Raw genomic sequence first — 12,875 nt, 5'->3', positions numbered from 1 at the left:
ACAGCTTGTTGTAAGCTAACATCATGGCAAACTAATGTCAGGCTCCAGTGTCCTAAAATCATACTTTCCCTCTGATAAACAGTTTAACTACATTCTCAGACTGTATGAGAGTTTATTCACCAAGCGTCCGTGTCCTGCGACGAACAGCCACTTCAAATAAAGTATTACTAACAGTCATTAACAAGAGTTAACAGTCATTAACAGGAGCTAACGGTCAGCAACAGGAGCTAACAGTCATTAACAGGGGCTAACAGTCATCAACAGGAGCTGACGGTCATTAACAGGGGCTAACAGTCATTAACAGGGGCTAACAGTCATCTACAGGAGCTGACGGTCATCAATAGGAGCTGACAGTCATTAACAGGGGCTAACAGTCATCAACAGGAGCTGACGGTCATCAATAGGAGCTGACAGTCAACAACAGGGGCTAACAGTCATCAACAGGAGCTAACAGTCATTAACAGGGGCTAACAGTCATCAACAGGAGCTAACAGTCATTAACAGGGGCTAACAGTCATCAACAGGAGCTGACGGTCATCAATAGGAGCTGACAGTCAACAACAGGGGCTAACAGTCATCAACAGGAGCTAACAGTCATTAACAGGGGCTAACAGTCATCAACAGGAGCTGACAGTCATTAACAGGAGCTAACAGTCATCAACAGGAGCTGACGGTCATCAACAGGAGCTAACGGTCATCAACAGGAGCTAACAGTCATTAACACGGGCTAACAGTCATCAATAGGCGCTGACAGTCAACAACAGGGGCTGACAGTCATCAACAGGAGCTAACAGTCATTAACAGGGGCTATCAGTCATTAACAGCAGCTGACAGTCATCAACAGGAGCTGACGGTCATCAATAGGAGCTGACAGTCATCAACAGGGGCTAACAGTCTTTAACAGGGGCAAACAGTCATTAACAGGGGCAAACAGTCATCACCAGGACTCGGATTGCTACAGTTGAGTGACTGGGGTACAAACGTCAAACCTGGGGTACAGTCTAAATGTTTGTAATGTCTGCTTTGACAGGTCCTCAGTCTCTCATAAAAGAGGAGTTCATGCAGGAGTGTCTGCAGATCGACCTGCCCCCCCACACCAACCCCTATGGCCACCCACGGCCTGTCGGCATGTATCCCAGCATGCCTTTGTCTCCCCCAGGTCAGTGTGCTGCTCCTTGCTGTCAGCGCGTGCGAGACGCCGTGACGCTGTTGTAACACAGTCGTGTTTCCTGCAGGCAGCAGCTCCATGGTGCCCGCAGCTCTGACTGCCAGGGGGGTCGGCGGCGGTTTGGACGGACCTGGCCTCCTTCAGATCGCTCCGCCTCCTAACCACGGTGGCCAGGCTTCACCGCCTCACTCAAATCCACCTCACACTCCCCAGCCCCCCCATCCCCCGACCCCAGCCTCCCCACATCAGCAGAGCCCAGAGTACAGTGGCCCCCACAAACCTGGTACTGTACCCTAAGTACTATGTACTACCTGTGCTTAGTACTACTTCTGTAGTATAATGAGTGTCCTGTGTGTCTCCACAGCCAACTGGGCAGGTAACAGCCCTGCCCCCTACACCTCTGCGCATAGTGGGCGGGGCAACCAGCCACATCCACCATTGCATCATCATCCTCATCATCATCAACAACACCACGCCCCCAACACTCACTTCTGTAAGACAGCATGTTAAATGTTACTGCTCTATTCAGTACCGTAGTACTGCGAGTACTGCATTATTGCTGAGTACTGGGTCTGTGTTTTTTTCTGCAGGGTCACAGCATCACAGCACCGCTCCGTATCCACAGCCAGTATCCAACCACCCAGGTACCACACCTGTCCACAAACCCCGCCCCCTCACTCTGACCTCACTTTATTACTAAAGATTCAAAACATAGTGGCCGACGTCCCCAAAATACAAAATGTCCCTTCTTAGTGAAGCAGGTCCAAAAAATGTTAATGTAAAAATAAAGTGCCCTGATACTCACACCTATCTGTCTGAATTCCCTGAAACAAAGATGTCCTCACTTACAGAAGTAAAAGCTCAGGTAATAAAAGGTTGAGAAGCACTTTTGTCTCCAGTTTGTCAGGATGTTTGGGGAGCAGGTCCGCCATGTCCTGATCTGTGTCTCGATCCTCAGGTCCAGAGTTCTGGTGCTCCATCTCCTACTTTGAGCTGGACGTTCAGGTTGGTGAGATGTTTAAGGTCCAGTCCAGCTGTCCCCTGGTGACCGTGGACGGGTACGTGGATCCTTCGGGAGGAGATCGATTCTGTTTGGGACAGCTGAGCAATGTCCACCGTACAGCCGCCAGCCACCGCGCCAGGTGAGCGGTCGTTTAGTGGGTGGCACCATGAGAATTATTGCAGTGTTAGTATTTAATGTTGCTGATGTTGTTGCCCTGCAGGCTCCACATCGGCCGGGGGGTTCAGCTGGAGTGTCGGGGGGAGGGTGACATCTGGATGCGTTGCCTTAGCGACCACTCTGTGTTTGTCCAGAGTTTCTATCTGGACCGGGAGGCGGGCAGAGCACCAGGCGATGGCGTTCATAAGATCTACCCTGGAGCATACATCAAGGTGAGCGGTAGACGCCGCGAATGACCATCTGAGCCCAGACGGGCTCGGATTCACTAAGGTCCAAACAGACGTAAAACAGACAGACAAAGACGTGTTTGGGGATCGCAGGAAGTAAAGCAGCGAGTCCATCTTCCTTTTACAGATTTGATATTCTTGATTTGTGAAGAGATCCGAGTTTCTCTGAGAGGTTTGTTTGGGCCGTGTTTCTCGATACTTGGACAGCTTTGTTGTAACTTCTTCAGCAGCTTGTTGACAGTTTTATAGGACATAGATTTGTGCATGATTGGACATAAAAGTGTGAATTGGCTACGGTTTCTATCAGGTGGTTTTGGCTCTGCTGGCAGTTTTGCTCTTTGTTAACCCTAGCTCATTATGGCGTGTTCAGTATGTGGCCGTTTTTGCCCACCATGTTCACGCACATTTACACCTGGATGGATCCATCACAGAGAAACGTGCGGTAGGTTCTTCCCCAAGGATATTTGGCATGCAGACTGGCATCGAATGACCACCTCTACCACCTGAGCTACAGCCACCCCGGTGTCTCACCCGTGTACCTGTCTCACCCGTCTGCGTGCCTCACCCGTCTGCCTGTCTCACCCGTCTGTGTTCAGGTGTTCGACCTGCGGCAGTGTCACCGGCAGATGCAGCAGCAGGCGGCAGCGGCTCAGGCAGCTGTGGAGACTCAGGCAGCCGCGGTGGTCGGTGCAATTCCCGGTCCGAACAGTGTGGGAGGAATCGCGCCTGCTGTCAGTGAGTATCACCTGCCCAACACAGCCAGTGACAGACAGGCACAGGTGTCAATAAATTATAACATGAACCAGACGCAGGGCTTAAAAGACTTACCTGCAGAGTGAATCGAGTCAGATTCGCGTTGGACATTTTTGGGCCTCAGTGCGACTTCCTGCTTTTTCATGCATTTAATGTTATTTCACTTCCTTTTTACGGTGGGCGGCCTCGGCCCTCGGTGTAAGCCTCGTGGTTTTAATTTCACATGTTTTAGTTTCTGTGTCTCACCTGTGCTTCCTCCCGCAGGTGTGCGCTCAGCGGCCGGTCTGGGCGTGGACGACCTCCGCAGGCTGTGCATCGTGCGGCTGAGCTTCGTCAAAGGGTGGGGGTGTGACTACCCACGGCAGAGCATCAAGGACACCCCCTGCTGGCTGGAGGTGCACCTGCACCGAGCGCTGCAGCTGCTCGACCAGGTGCTGCACATGCTGCCGCCGCGAGAGCACGCACTCTAGGACCTCCGCGCTCTGCCCACAAACGCACCACAGCAGGGGTCGGTTCACACGGGTTTCAGACAATCAGCCAATCGCAGCGTCTTGTCTCTGCTGTCATTTAAGTTCGTTTCTGTGGAAACCAGCGTGACTCGTTAAAGGGTCAGTTCACGCGAGCTTGGCGTCTGCTCGAGCATCCACGCTGGCCTGCAGTTTATTAGTTCCGCCCCTCAACAGGTGAACTGACCCTTTAAGCCTGATGTCAGAAATCAGCTGATTACCAAAAAAACCTCGTCATCGTCATCTTCCTCCTTCTGTCGGTTTTTAGTTCCTTTAGCTAATTGTCGACCAAAGAGCCATTCCTGTTCCTTTGATGACATCATATCCTGTTTACGTTGCGTTTCTGCTCCGCCTGACGGTCACATTATTTATTCTGTCGTCTGCTTTTTTTCTCATGTTTAACTCATTTAAAGGCTTTTATACTGAAAGGGTGTAAATCTCTGAATCATCAGCTGTCTCTTCAAATTAAAAGTCTGGTGGATAAAGATCTTCGTCTTTGTTCGTCTTTCACTCTGCATTCAGACACTTCAGAGGAACACTCTCCTCTCCATCCACACGCAGTGATCAGGTAGGGCGCTCCCAGGAAGTCCATCCAGTCGTCAGGACGTTTCATCACTGATCCAGGTGACTTCTGCAGTCTCAGCTGACCGGATGATTAAAGATCTGCGCTGGAAACGATCAAACGAGGAACTTCATGCACGAGAGCTGCTCCACGTAGTGCAGCAGGGAGCTGTAACAGAAAACAGGCCACGCTTGGTCCATAAAAAAGGCCACAATCAGTGAAACGAGTCAATCAGCCTGTACCTGTCCTCTTACTGTTCCAGGCCGTCGATGACCTCACAGCTGTAAAAATCCGCTCTTCCATGATTTCCCGTCTGAGCAGCTTCTGCAGCGTCCTCACGCTGATCACCACCCTGCATCTGTGAGCTGAAGCACAAATCACATCCTTAACGATTGTGAGGTATGACCTCACAGTTTGTCCTGATACAACATCTGTTATCTGCACAGATCAGTGATAATTGTTTTCTTAATGTGGCCCTGATACTCAGTCATAGCCCCCCCCCCCCCCCAAAATGTGCTTTCTAAAAGAAGTCCAAACTGAGTACCTCAAAGATGCAGAGTTCCCTGAGGTTCTTTCAGACACTGCACTGACATTTTGTCTGGTTTTGAGTGTTTTAGGTGCTTCGTGCTGCCAGCAGGACTTCAGCTCACAGCACACCCTCAGTCCCACTCAGCCACTCTCACACGCGTGTTCTCAGCCTATCAGGTCTCCATGCTCCTGTTTTATGCATATCTGTGTTTGCTCATGCACACCGGGTCAACACAGTGCAGTGAAGTTAACCATATTTGCATCATAATCTCATCTCAGAGCATTCAGCAGAGAGATCTGCTCTCTGTTCTCAGAATGCTGCTCACAGTGACCTAAAACTTCAAAATGAATAGAATAGAATAGCTTCTATTGTCACGACACACATGCACAATGAGATCCAGAACATCCGTGTTGAAGAAAACCAACCAAAATGAAAACATGGCCGCCTGTACATGCCCGTACTTACATGCATGCAGCACCCAGTGAGGAAATGGAAGTCAGATGCTAAAGAACAGCAGCACACAGAGGTCGAACACTGCCCCCTGCAGGCATGCATGAGTCCCAGTCTAAATGTGACTGGAGGAGCTGAAAGAGTCAAATCTGACCAGCGCACAGGGTTGGTGGAACCAAATGGCAACAGTGCCGAAAATGCTGATGGACAAAAAGTTTCCAACTGTTACAGAGAGTGATGCGTGAATGACTGCAGCTTGTTGGCCGCCCCTCCCTGAGCCTGGTTCTGCTGGAGGAGTCTTCCTGTTAAAAGGGAGTTTTTCCTTCCCCCCCATACGGTAAAAAAATACATTTTTCCTGGCCAAAATATATTTCAAATATATGGTAAATATATTTTGTATTTGTGATGCTCCAAAAAAAAATATTTTTGAAATTGAAAATATATTTCTTTCAAACCAAAATACATTTCAAAACATATTTTAGGGTGAAGAAAATACATTTCCAACCTTACAGTAGAATGTATATCAAAGTATCCTTTATTTAAAATATATTTAGTGCAATAATGATGATAATGATAACAATACTAAAAGTAACATGTTTTATGCACATCTGCAAAAAACAGTTGGATTCAAACAAAACAGAGTCAAAGGTCTATCACGAATTAGGTTGTTTATTCATTTGCTTACAGTATTTCACATTACACAATATCTCACTATAATGTAGCGTTCATTGACTTTGAAATTATCTGTCAGTGATACAGTAAACAAGATACAACAACTGCTATGTACACTTTAGTTTTTGACAATATATACAATTTAGTACTTAAAGGAACACACTCCACTGTTTTGGAAATAGGCTCATTCTCCATCTCCCTCAGAGTTAAAAATGCAGCGTCTTCTTTCTAGATCCGTACGTTAATAGGGCTCTGGAGCGTGATCTTACGGGATGGGGCGTAGCCAGGATTTTTGGTCAAGGCGCCATATTAGCAGGCCAAACAAATGCTTGCTGTGTGGTCGGTTGTAATGTTAGATTGCACTACCGACAAAGGAATAAGCTTGAAAACAGGCTCTCTTTTCATTGTTTCCTCACCTGGAAACATCATGAGGGAGCTTATGTGTTGGATGTTACCAAAAGAAGGCGTCTAGCCTGGATAGCAGCTGCGAGACGAGCTGATATTCAGTTCTCTACCAGCCACAGATATCTGTTGGTGTGCTCCAGTATTTTCATTCAGGTAAGTTCTAAATAAGTTCATATTATTATTTATAGCCTGTTAATTTTATTTTCAATAGCACAAACTTAGAACAAACATGCAGAACTACCTTCTATTTATAGAGTTGCTAATTATTTGGCATTATTGCAACAAACCAGCCTATGAAATGAATGAAACAAATCCTGACTGGGTTCCAACACTACACATGGGGCACTACGAAATCCCTGCTTCAAACTACATGCTACATACCACCATGCCAATCAGATTACTTCTTCCATGTGAGGGTAAAAAGGTGACCTTCCTGGATAAGATGGCAAAGGTTTGCTGCGTTTTGGTGAACATGTGCCCCAGTGTGGTAGTAAAACCAGGGAAAAATGCTCTTGTTAAATACTTTTAAGTCTTGTGCTGTTTATGTAGTGATAAGTTTTCAAAAGAGACAGTAAATTACAGAATGCTAGTAGTGGGTGATATTATACAAATGCTGTCATGATTTTATGTGAACATTTTGTCATTTGTAAACTATACATAACATTTTTTCTACATTGTAACTGATGTGATGTTCGACAAAGTGCTTTTAATTAAAAATAGGCAAACATTTCTTTGTTTTTTTATTCAACTTTTGAACAGTGGTATTTAGTAAGTACATATTCAGTAAATGCAAAGTATTTACATGGCCCCTAAATTAAAACATTATGGGTTATTCAGAACAGAACTATGCTTGGAAAAATATTGTCCCATCAGTTGATCCAACTCCTCCACAGTAGCAGGTGGAACTTTTCTTTTTTGAGGATGGCTTCTTTTACCTGTCACAACGAATGGTCTGTTTATGTTTTGATCAAGAACCTTTTTTTTGGGCAGCTGAAGAGGAGAAGTCTATCTTATGGCCAACCTCTGGCTGTATCTTGGTCATATTACCCAGCAAAACCCAGTATGCAGGTTCATCTGTAACAGTCCTTGTGCCACAGATCCTCACTGTTGCTTCTACATTAAACAGAAGAGCAGTGACATGGCTGCAAGTCTCCACGACTCTAGCCATACAGCTGCAGTGGGCGGCTTCAACCTTCCCTGTGATGCTCACAATGACCTGTGGCTGCAATGCTGCAATTCAGTCTTTAAGAGTGCAGGACCTAAAACACACACAGACAAAGTTCATTTAAAGACAAGAACTTTAATAAGCCAAGTCCGACACAAATGTGTTTTATTTACTTTCAAATCCATTTATCATAAATGTAACAAATAAAGTGTTTTTATGTATCCATCTATAGAACGCTGCATGTTATATTCTAAATCTGCATGTTTCTTTTTAGAAACCTATCAGCAAAAAATGAACCTAAAGTATGTAATGCAAGGATGTAATCACTTTCAAGAGGGAGAAAACATAAAGTTCGACTTTAAGTGACAACTATGGACACCTAATATGACAAGCAGATTCTGCAGGTCATTAATCAATGTATAAAACTAAAACAGAATGTATTTTTAGTGACACAGGACACAAACAAGGAAGCAAGATGTGTAATTAGGATTATTTATAATAAATATGAATTAATTAGGGCAATTTCTTTAACCATAAAGAATAACTAAATCCTTCAGGACAATGTCACATCAATGCACTGAACTCACTATGTTATCCCTCTAACAGAGCCTCTACATGTTCTCACTGTAATTTCCCCCTCGCGAATGAATTTTTGCTAGCACTAATTTGAATGCTGGGGGGAATCAAACGCATTTTACTCGCAGTACTCAAGCTGACTTACCTTTGCTTGAATGACGGCGTACTCACAACGTGGAGGCTTAAAAATAGCCAAATCTTGTACCCAGTCCTTGGTGAATTGGATGTGCGCCTCCAGAGATTTATAATTGCGAAATTGGTGCGCCGTGTATGCTCTGACTCCACAGACAAGGTATGAGAGTAGATCATGCTAAGTCAATAGCGGTTTGGTCTTCAGGGTTTCTACTCCACGGCTATATTTCATACGGGTCCACATTTCAACAATCAAGTACCGTCTCTTTGCATCTGGACAGAATCTGTCTCTATACCGTCATTTTCTTTTGAGCTACGTTTCAGAATGGTTCGTAGCAATCTTGTTTTGATTCGTGACCTGCCAAGATGGTGGTGCGCTCCCACAATGCATTGCGACATTACGTCAACTCCAAAGCCCTTTGCGTGCAGGAGTGTATGCGCATGCGCATTGCCACGGTGGTTTAAAAAATAAAGATATAATGAAAAGTAATTAATAAAAATTAAATATTTAAACATTCCCACAAATGTGCAATGAACGTGCAAAAACTCTCTTTAGTAGTTGTTGCTGTTTCTTTCTTTCTTTCTTTCTTCTTTTTTTTTTTTTTTGAAAAATAACGACGTCTCTGAGGCGCGAAATCTGACAGCGAGAGGAACGGCCGGATACAGGAGACGGGAAGAAACAAGCCGATTATGTTCGCGTTAATTAAGTGGTTGGAAGATGTAAAATTCTCAATTCTGCCAACTGAACATATACGAGATTTTAATGAGGATGAATAATTAGCCGGCATGGAGGAAACGGACCTTTATTTCGTGGAGTGGCGACAAGAAGCCAAGGCGGGTGGCCAGTCTAAGAAGCCTCCATCATCAAGCTAGCAGGTGCCTTTTCCCATATAATATTACTTTATTCTCGTGTATTTGGAACGGAAGCGTAGAGCTGCCACCCAGGCAAAAGACAAATATAAGTATATCACGTTATAACGTGAAAAGTTTATCGTTCTAACAATATACTATCATGTTTGAACAACATGTTTGAACAACATTGTACGAAAAATGTACATAATTATCACGTCCGTACAATATTGTGCGAACGTGACAATTATGTATATTATAATAACGTGATATTATATTATACAAACATGAAAAGCATAATGTTAGAACAATAAACATTTCACGTCATAACGTGATACAGCTCTATTTTTCTTTTGCCTGGGTGGCAGCTCCACGCTTCCATAATTTGGTAATCAAAATATGTAACTTAATTAATTATATTGTGACGTACTTTTGCCTTTTCTTATTATTCTGCCTTCTCAATAACTATCAAAGCCTATTCACATTTAATTTGGCTTTCACAGAAATCCTACCTCTCCTTCTGGCTACAGAGTACTTACCAAGGTTAGAAACAAAGAACAGTTATGCTTTATTAATGTTCGCTAATTACAATGTTCCACATTTCCTTGCTTTTTAAGTCATTTTTAGGCTTTTTAGAGTTTTTGTTTTTTATTTTTTTAGCAGTAATGTTTCTGCCTATTTATTTCAGCCCATGAAATCGAATGCAGATCTTCCTAATGTGAGATTTACATAAATGTAAGTAATTTTGTTTGTCATTGTCATTAATGTTGTTGCTGTTGTTGTTTTTGTGCAGTTTGCAATCATATAAACCTAGCAAGCATCAGTCAGCACAGTGACTAACCTAAACAGATTCTTGCTTTATTCACATATATTATATGTAATTATATATACCTGCACATTGTACCTAGGGTTGCAGCCACTTGGCCCCACCCCATTGTTGTGACAGCCCTGATTGTACTTATACACTGCATCTGAACAGGGAACAGTCTGCCACATTAATGTATTTTTAAGTGACTTGTTTGTAATACATGAATTTGTTTTTTACAGATGTCAAAGTCTCAACCTCATGCTGCCCTCCCCCATCCTCCTAAAGTAAGTATTTGTTGTTGTAGTTTTTTATGCGGTGTCTGTGTCACATGCTAATCATAATTATTGAAATAACTGTTTTCTAACAGATTTTCCAAAACACTAGTTATGTTTGTTGTCATTCAGACCAATACTACTGCTTAGACATTGTTTAGTGGTCATGCATGTTTGACAAGCTCGTTATGATACCAAAACAGTAGGCCTATCACAATAATCGATATATCGACTTAACACACAATACATGTACATGACCTCAATAATTGTTGATGATGTAATTTATCCGCCATTATATTTACAAAAATAAAATATAATGATAACAAAACAATAACATTAAATAACATTGTTTTCTATTTGTTAGAAAATTTACTATTTATTCAAGTTTTTAAGGTATCTAATATTTTGATTCCTAATTTCAATGATCTAAATACTTTAAGAATTAGATGTTGGTTTGTCAATTGAAAGTGTGTAGATCTTGCATTATTATGGTGTTATATTATGATTATACATTCAAAGACATAAAATGGTCTTAAAATGACAATGACATAACTTGTCGCAATTGTTTATGGGGCAATATACTGACCAACAAAAAGTCGCTATCGTAACAGGCCTTCAAAACAGACGGTTTTATGATTGATAAATTCAAAAAATAAATACATTTAATTTCTCTGAGATTCTCTAATATTCAGTTACAGTTCACAACACAGTTACCCGTACATGCAGTATTATACTGTAAATATAAATCTCTGCATTTAGCATCCCACTAGAAGCGTCACAGTTACTGCCTCTTTTTTTTTTTTTTTTTTTTTTTTACAAATACCTGTTCTATCACTAACACATTTACTGTTTTACTTTTAGCCTGTGGATACAAATGCAGATTTCCTTAATGTAAGTTGTGCATTTTAATTACATCATGTTATTTTTATTATTATTTATTTATTTATTTTATTTTACATTCAAATATTTCAAGCTTCTTGGTTAAAGAAGCTTGATTGCTAGTAGGTAAAGAATAGTTCACCTATAATTCATATTCCCAATTAATTTCTCACCTCTGATTGAATGCCTTTGTTTGTTTTCCTTTTGACTATAACAAAACATTTTTGCTGGATATATATGGTGAATTTATATGCATAGATACAGTCGTAGTGCTTGACACATGCAAACAGCAGTAGATGTACTAAAAAGGAAATAATTACAATCATGATGTTGATTGCTGATGTCAGTATATATATTTTAGAGGAATGTTTTGTTTTTCACCCAAAATGAACTATATTGCTTCAGAAGAGATTTATTACCCTACCGGACTCTTATATATTGTTCTGTTTTTTGTTTGTTTTTGTTATTTTCAGGTTCAATGGTGCGTGTTCTTCTAATGGCCGCCTTCCCACTGGAGGTTTTGATCCACAGCAATTTAAAAGGTAATCAGCTTTGAAAGTCAGTTCAAATGGTTAGCTAATAGTACTTTAAAAAGCCTACAACTCTGTCACCAGTTTCTTTACCAAAAATTACCCATAAAAGTATCGCTCAATAGCATATATTGTAGTTCAAATGTTTAGTTGTACAAATATCAAATTTTTGGAAATCTAAAACTAGTCAAACACTCAAATGTTCATGCTTTTTATAGGAGGACAGAGCAAAACGGACATCGGCGCAGAGTGAAGAACTGCCCTTGATAAGGACACTATGACAGCCATATATAGTAAGTGAAGACTTTCTGTGTATCTAAAATTGCATACAGCACAAGTAACTTACTTTGCAACCATTAAAATAGGTTGTAAAGTAAGTTACCAATACAAATAGGTGATGATGCATTGTAGTGGTTGGTCTCAGACAAAGAAGGTCAACAGATTTATGAATGCTGGAAGGTAAGGAGAGACGACCAAAAGGGGTGTTAGCATTACTGTAATGTGAACTGGATAGACTTCCCATCTAGGAAAAAAAAGAGGTAAAATTATGCGTAAAATATATCTGTATTAATATCTGTATCTATATAAACAGAAATATCTGTTTGCTAAATGAAGCCAGCTAACATAAATCACATTTTTATTTTAACTCTGATAAAAGTAATAGAACTGTGACTTTTGTTTGTTACAGTGGCGGTAAGGAAGGGGTTTCCCAGCGTGTCCAGAAGGGCTTTGAGGATTGCCGTGAAAGCTGGGGGAACTGAGACTGCTGGAAAAGGAAAAGAAATTACATTTTAAGTATGCTGACTTATGTTCATACAATCACACACACATATACACATACACACATATGTGTGTGTGTGTGTGTGTGTGTATATGTATATATATATATATATATATATATATATATATATATATATATATATATACATTACATATACATTTTAAATATATAAATATATTTTAAAATGTATTTTAGCACATATATTTTTTGGCCATTTTTTGTATATTTTGAAATATATTTCAAAATGTATTTTAAAATATATTTTTTTACCGTATGGGCCTTGTCACCATGTGCTTGCTCATGGGGGGTTTTCTCTGTATCATTGAAGGGTCTTTACCTTACAACATAAAGCACCTTAAGGCAACTGTTGTTCTCTGCAGACACACCTGTTACTCTGTAGACTCTCAAATTTTGACTCTTCCAAATAACTC

At 41.6% G+C, this 12,875-nt stretch overlaps 1 protein-coding gene and 2 long non-coding RNA genes across 5 annotated transcripts in view; 2 read left to right on the top strand and 1 right to left on the bottom strand.

Annotated features, from left to right (window-relative positions):
• Window positions 1–7,038, top strand: part of LOC308406448 (mothers against decapentaplegic homolog 4-like) — a 33,996-nt gene extending 26,958 nt beyond the window's left edge. For all 3 annotated transcript variants that reach the window (XM_080897476.1, XM_080897475.1, XM_080897477.1), the window contains 8 exons: window positions 1,031–1,159; window positions 1,236–1,451; window positions 1,533–1,661; window positions 1,759–1,812; window positions 2,127–2,310; window positions 2,392–2,560; window positions 3,172–3,310; window positions 3,593–7,038. In XM_080897476.1, the coding sequence (XP_080753602.1) occupies window positions 1,031–1,159; window positions 1,236–1,451; window positions 1,533–1,661; window positions 1,759–1,812; window positions 2,127–2,310; window positions 2,392–2,560; window positions 3,172–3,310; window positions 3,593–3,798 (1,226 nt within the window). In that variant the 3' untranslated portion in view covers window positions 3,799–7,038. The remainder of the gene's footprint in view (window positions 1–1,030; window positions 1,160–1,235; window positions 1,452–1,532; window positions 1,662–1,758; window positions 1,813–2,126; window positions 2,311–2,391; window positions 2,561–3,171; window positions 3,311–3,592) is intronic.
• A 141-nt stretch (window positions 7,039–7,179) lies between these two features.
• On the bottom strand, window positions 7,180–8,704 carry LOC308406453. Its single transcript, XR_013973542.1, has 2 exons — window positions 8,339–8,704; window positions 7,180–7,711 (listed from the first exon to the last, which is right to left on the bottom strand). It is a non-coding gene; the product is annotated as an uncharacterized lncRNA (long non-coding RNA).
• Window positions 8,705–8,947: 243 nt separating this feature from the next.
• On the top strand, window positions 8,948–12,500 carry LOC308406451. Its single transcript, XR_013973541.1, has 8 exons — window positions 8,948–9,201; window positions 9,678–9,717; window positions 9,863–9,909; window positions 10,222–10,266; window positions 11,116–11,145; window positions 11,607–11,675; window positions 11,882–11,956; window positions 12,352–12,500. It is a non-coding gene; the product is annotated as an uncharacterized lncRNA (long non-coding RNA).
• Window positions 12,501–12,875: the final 375 nt, after the last annotated feature.

Source organism: Rhamphochromis sp. 'chilingali' (genome assembly GCF_963969265.1).
Source record: "Rhamphochromis sp. 'chilingali' genome assembly, chromosome: 11".
NCBI classification, from domain to species: Eukaryota; Metazoa; Chordata; class Actinopteri; order Cichliformes; family Cichlidae; genus Rhamphochromis; species Rhamphochromis sp. 'chilingali'.
The sequence above is the reverse complement of the archived record's forward strand: the minus strand, read 5'-3'. Positions and strand labels throughout refer to the sequence as shown.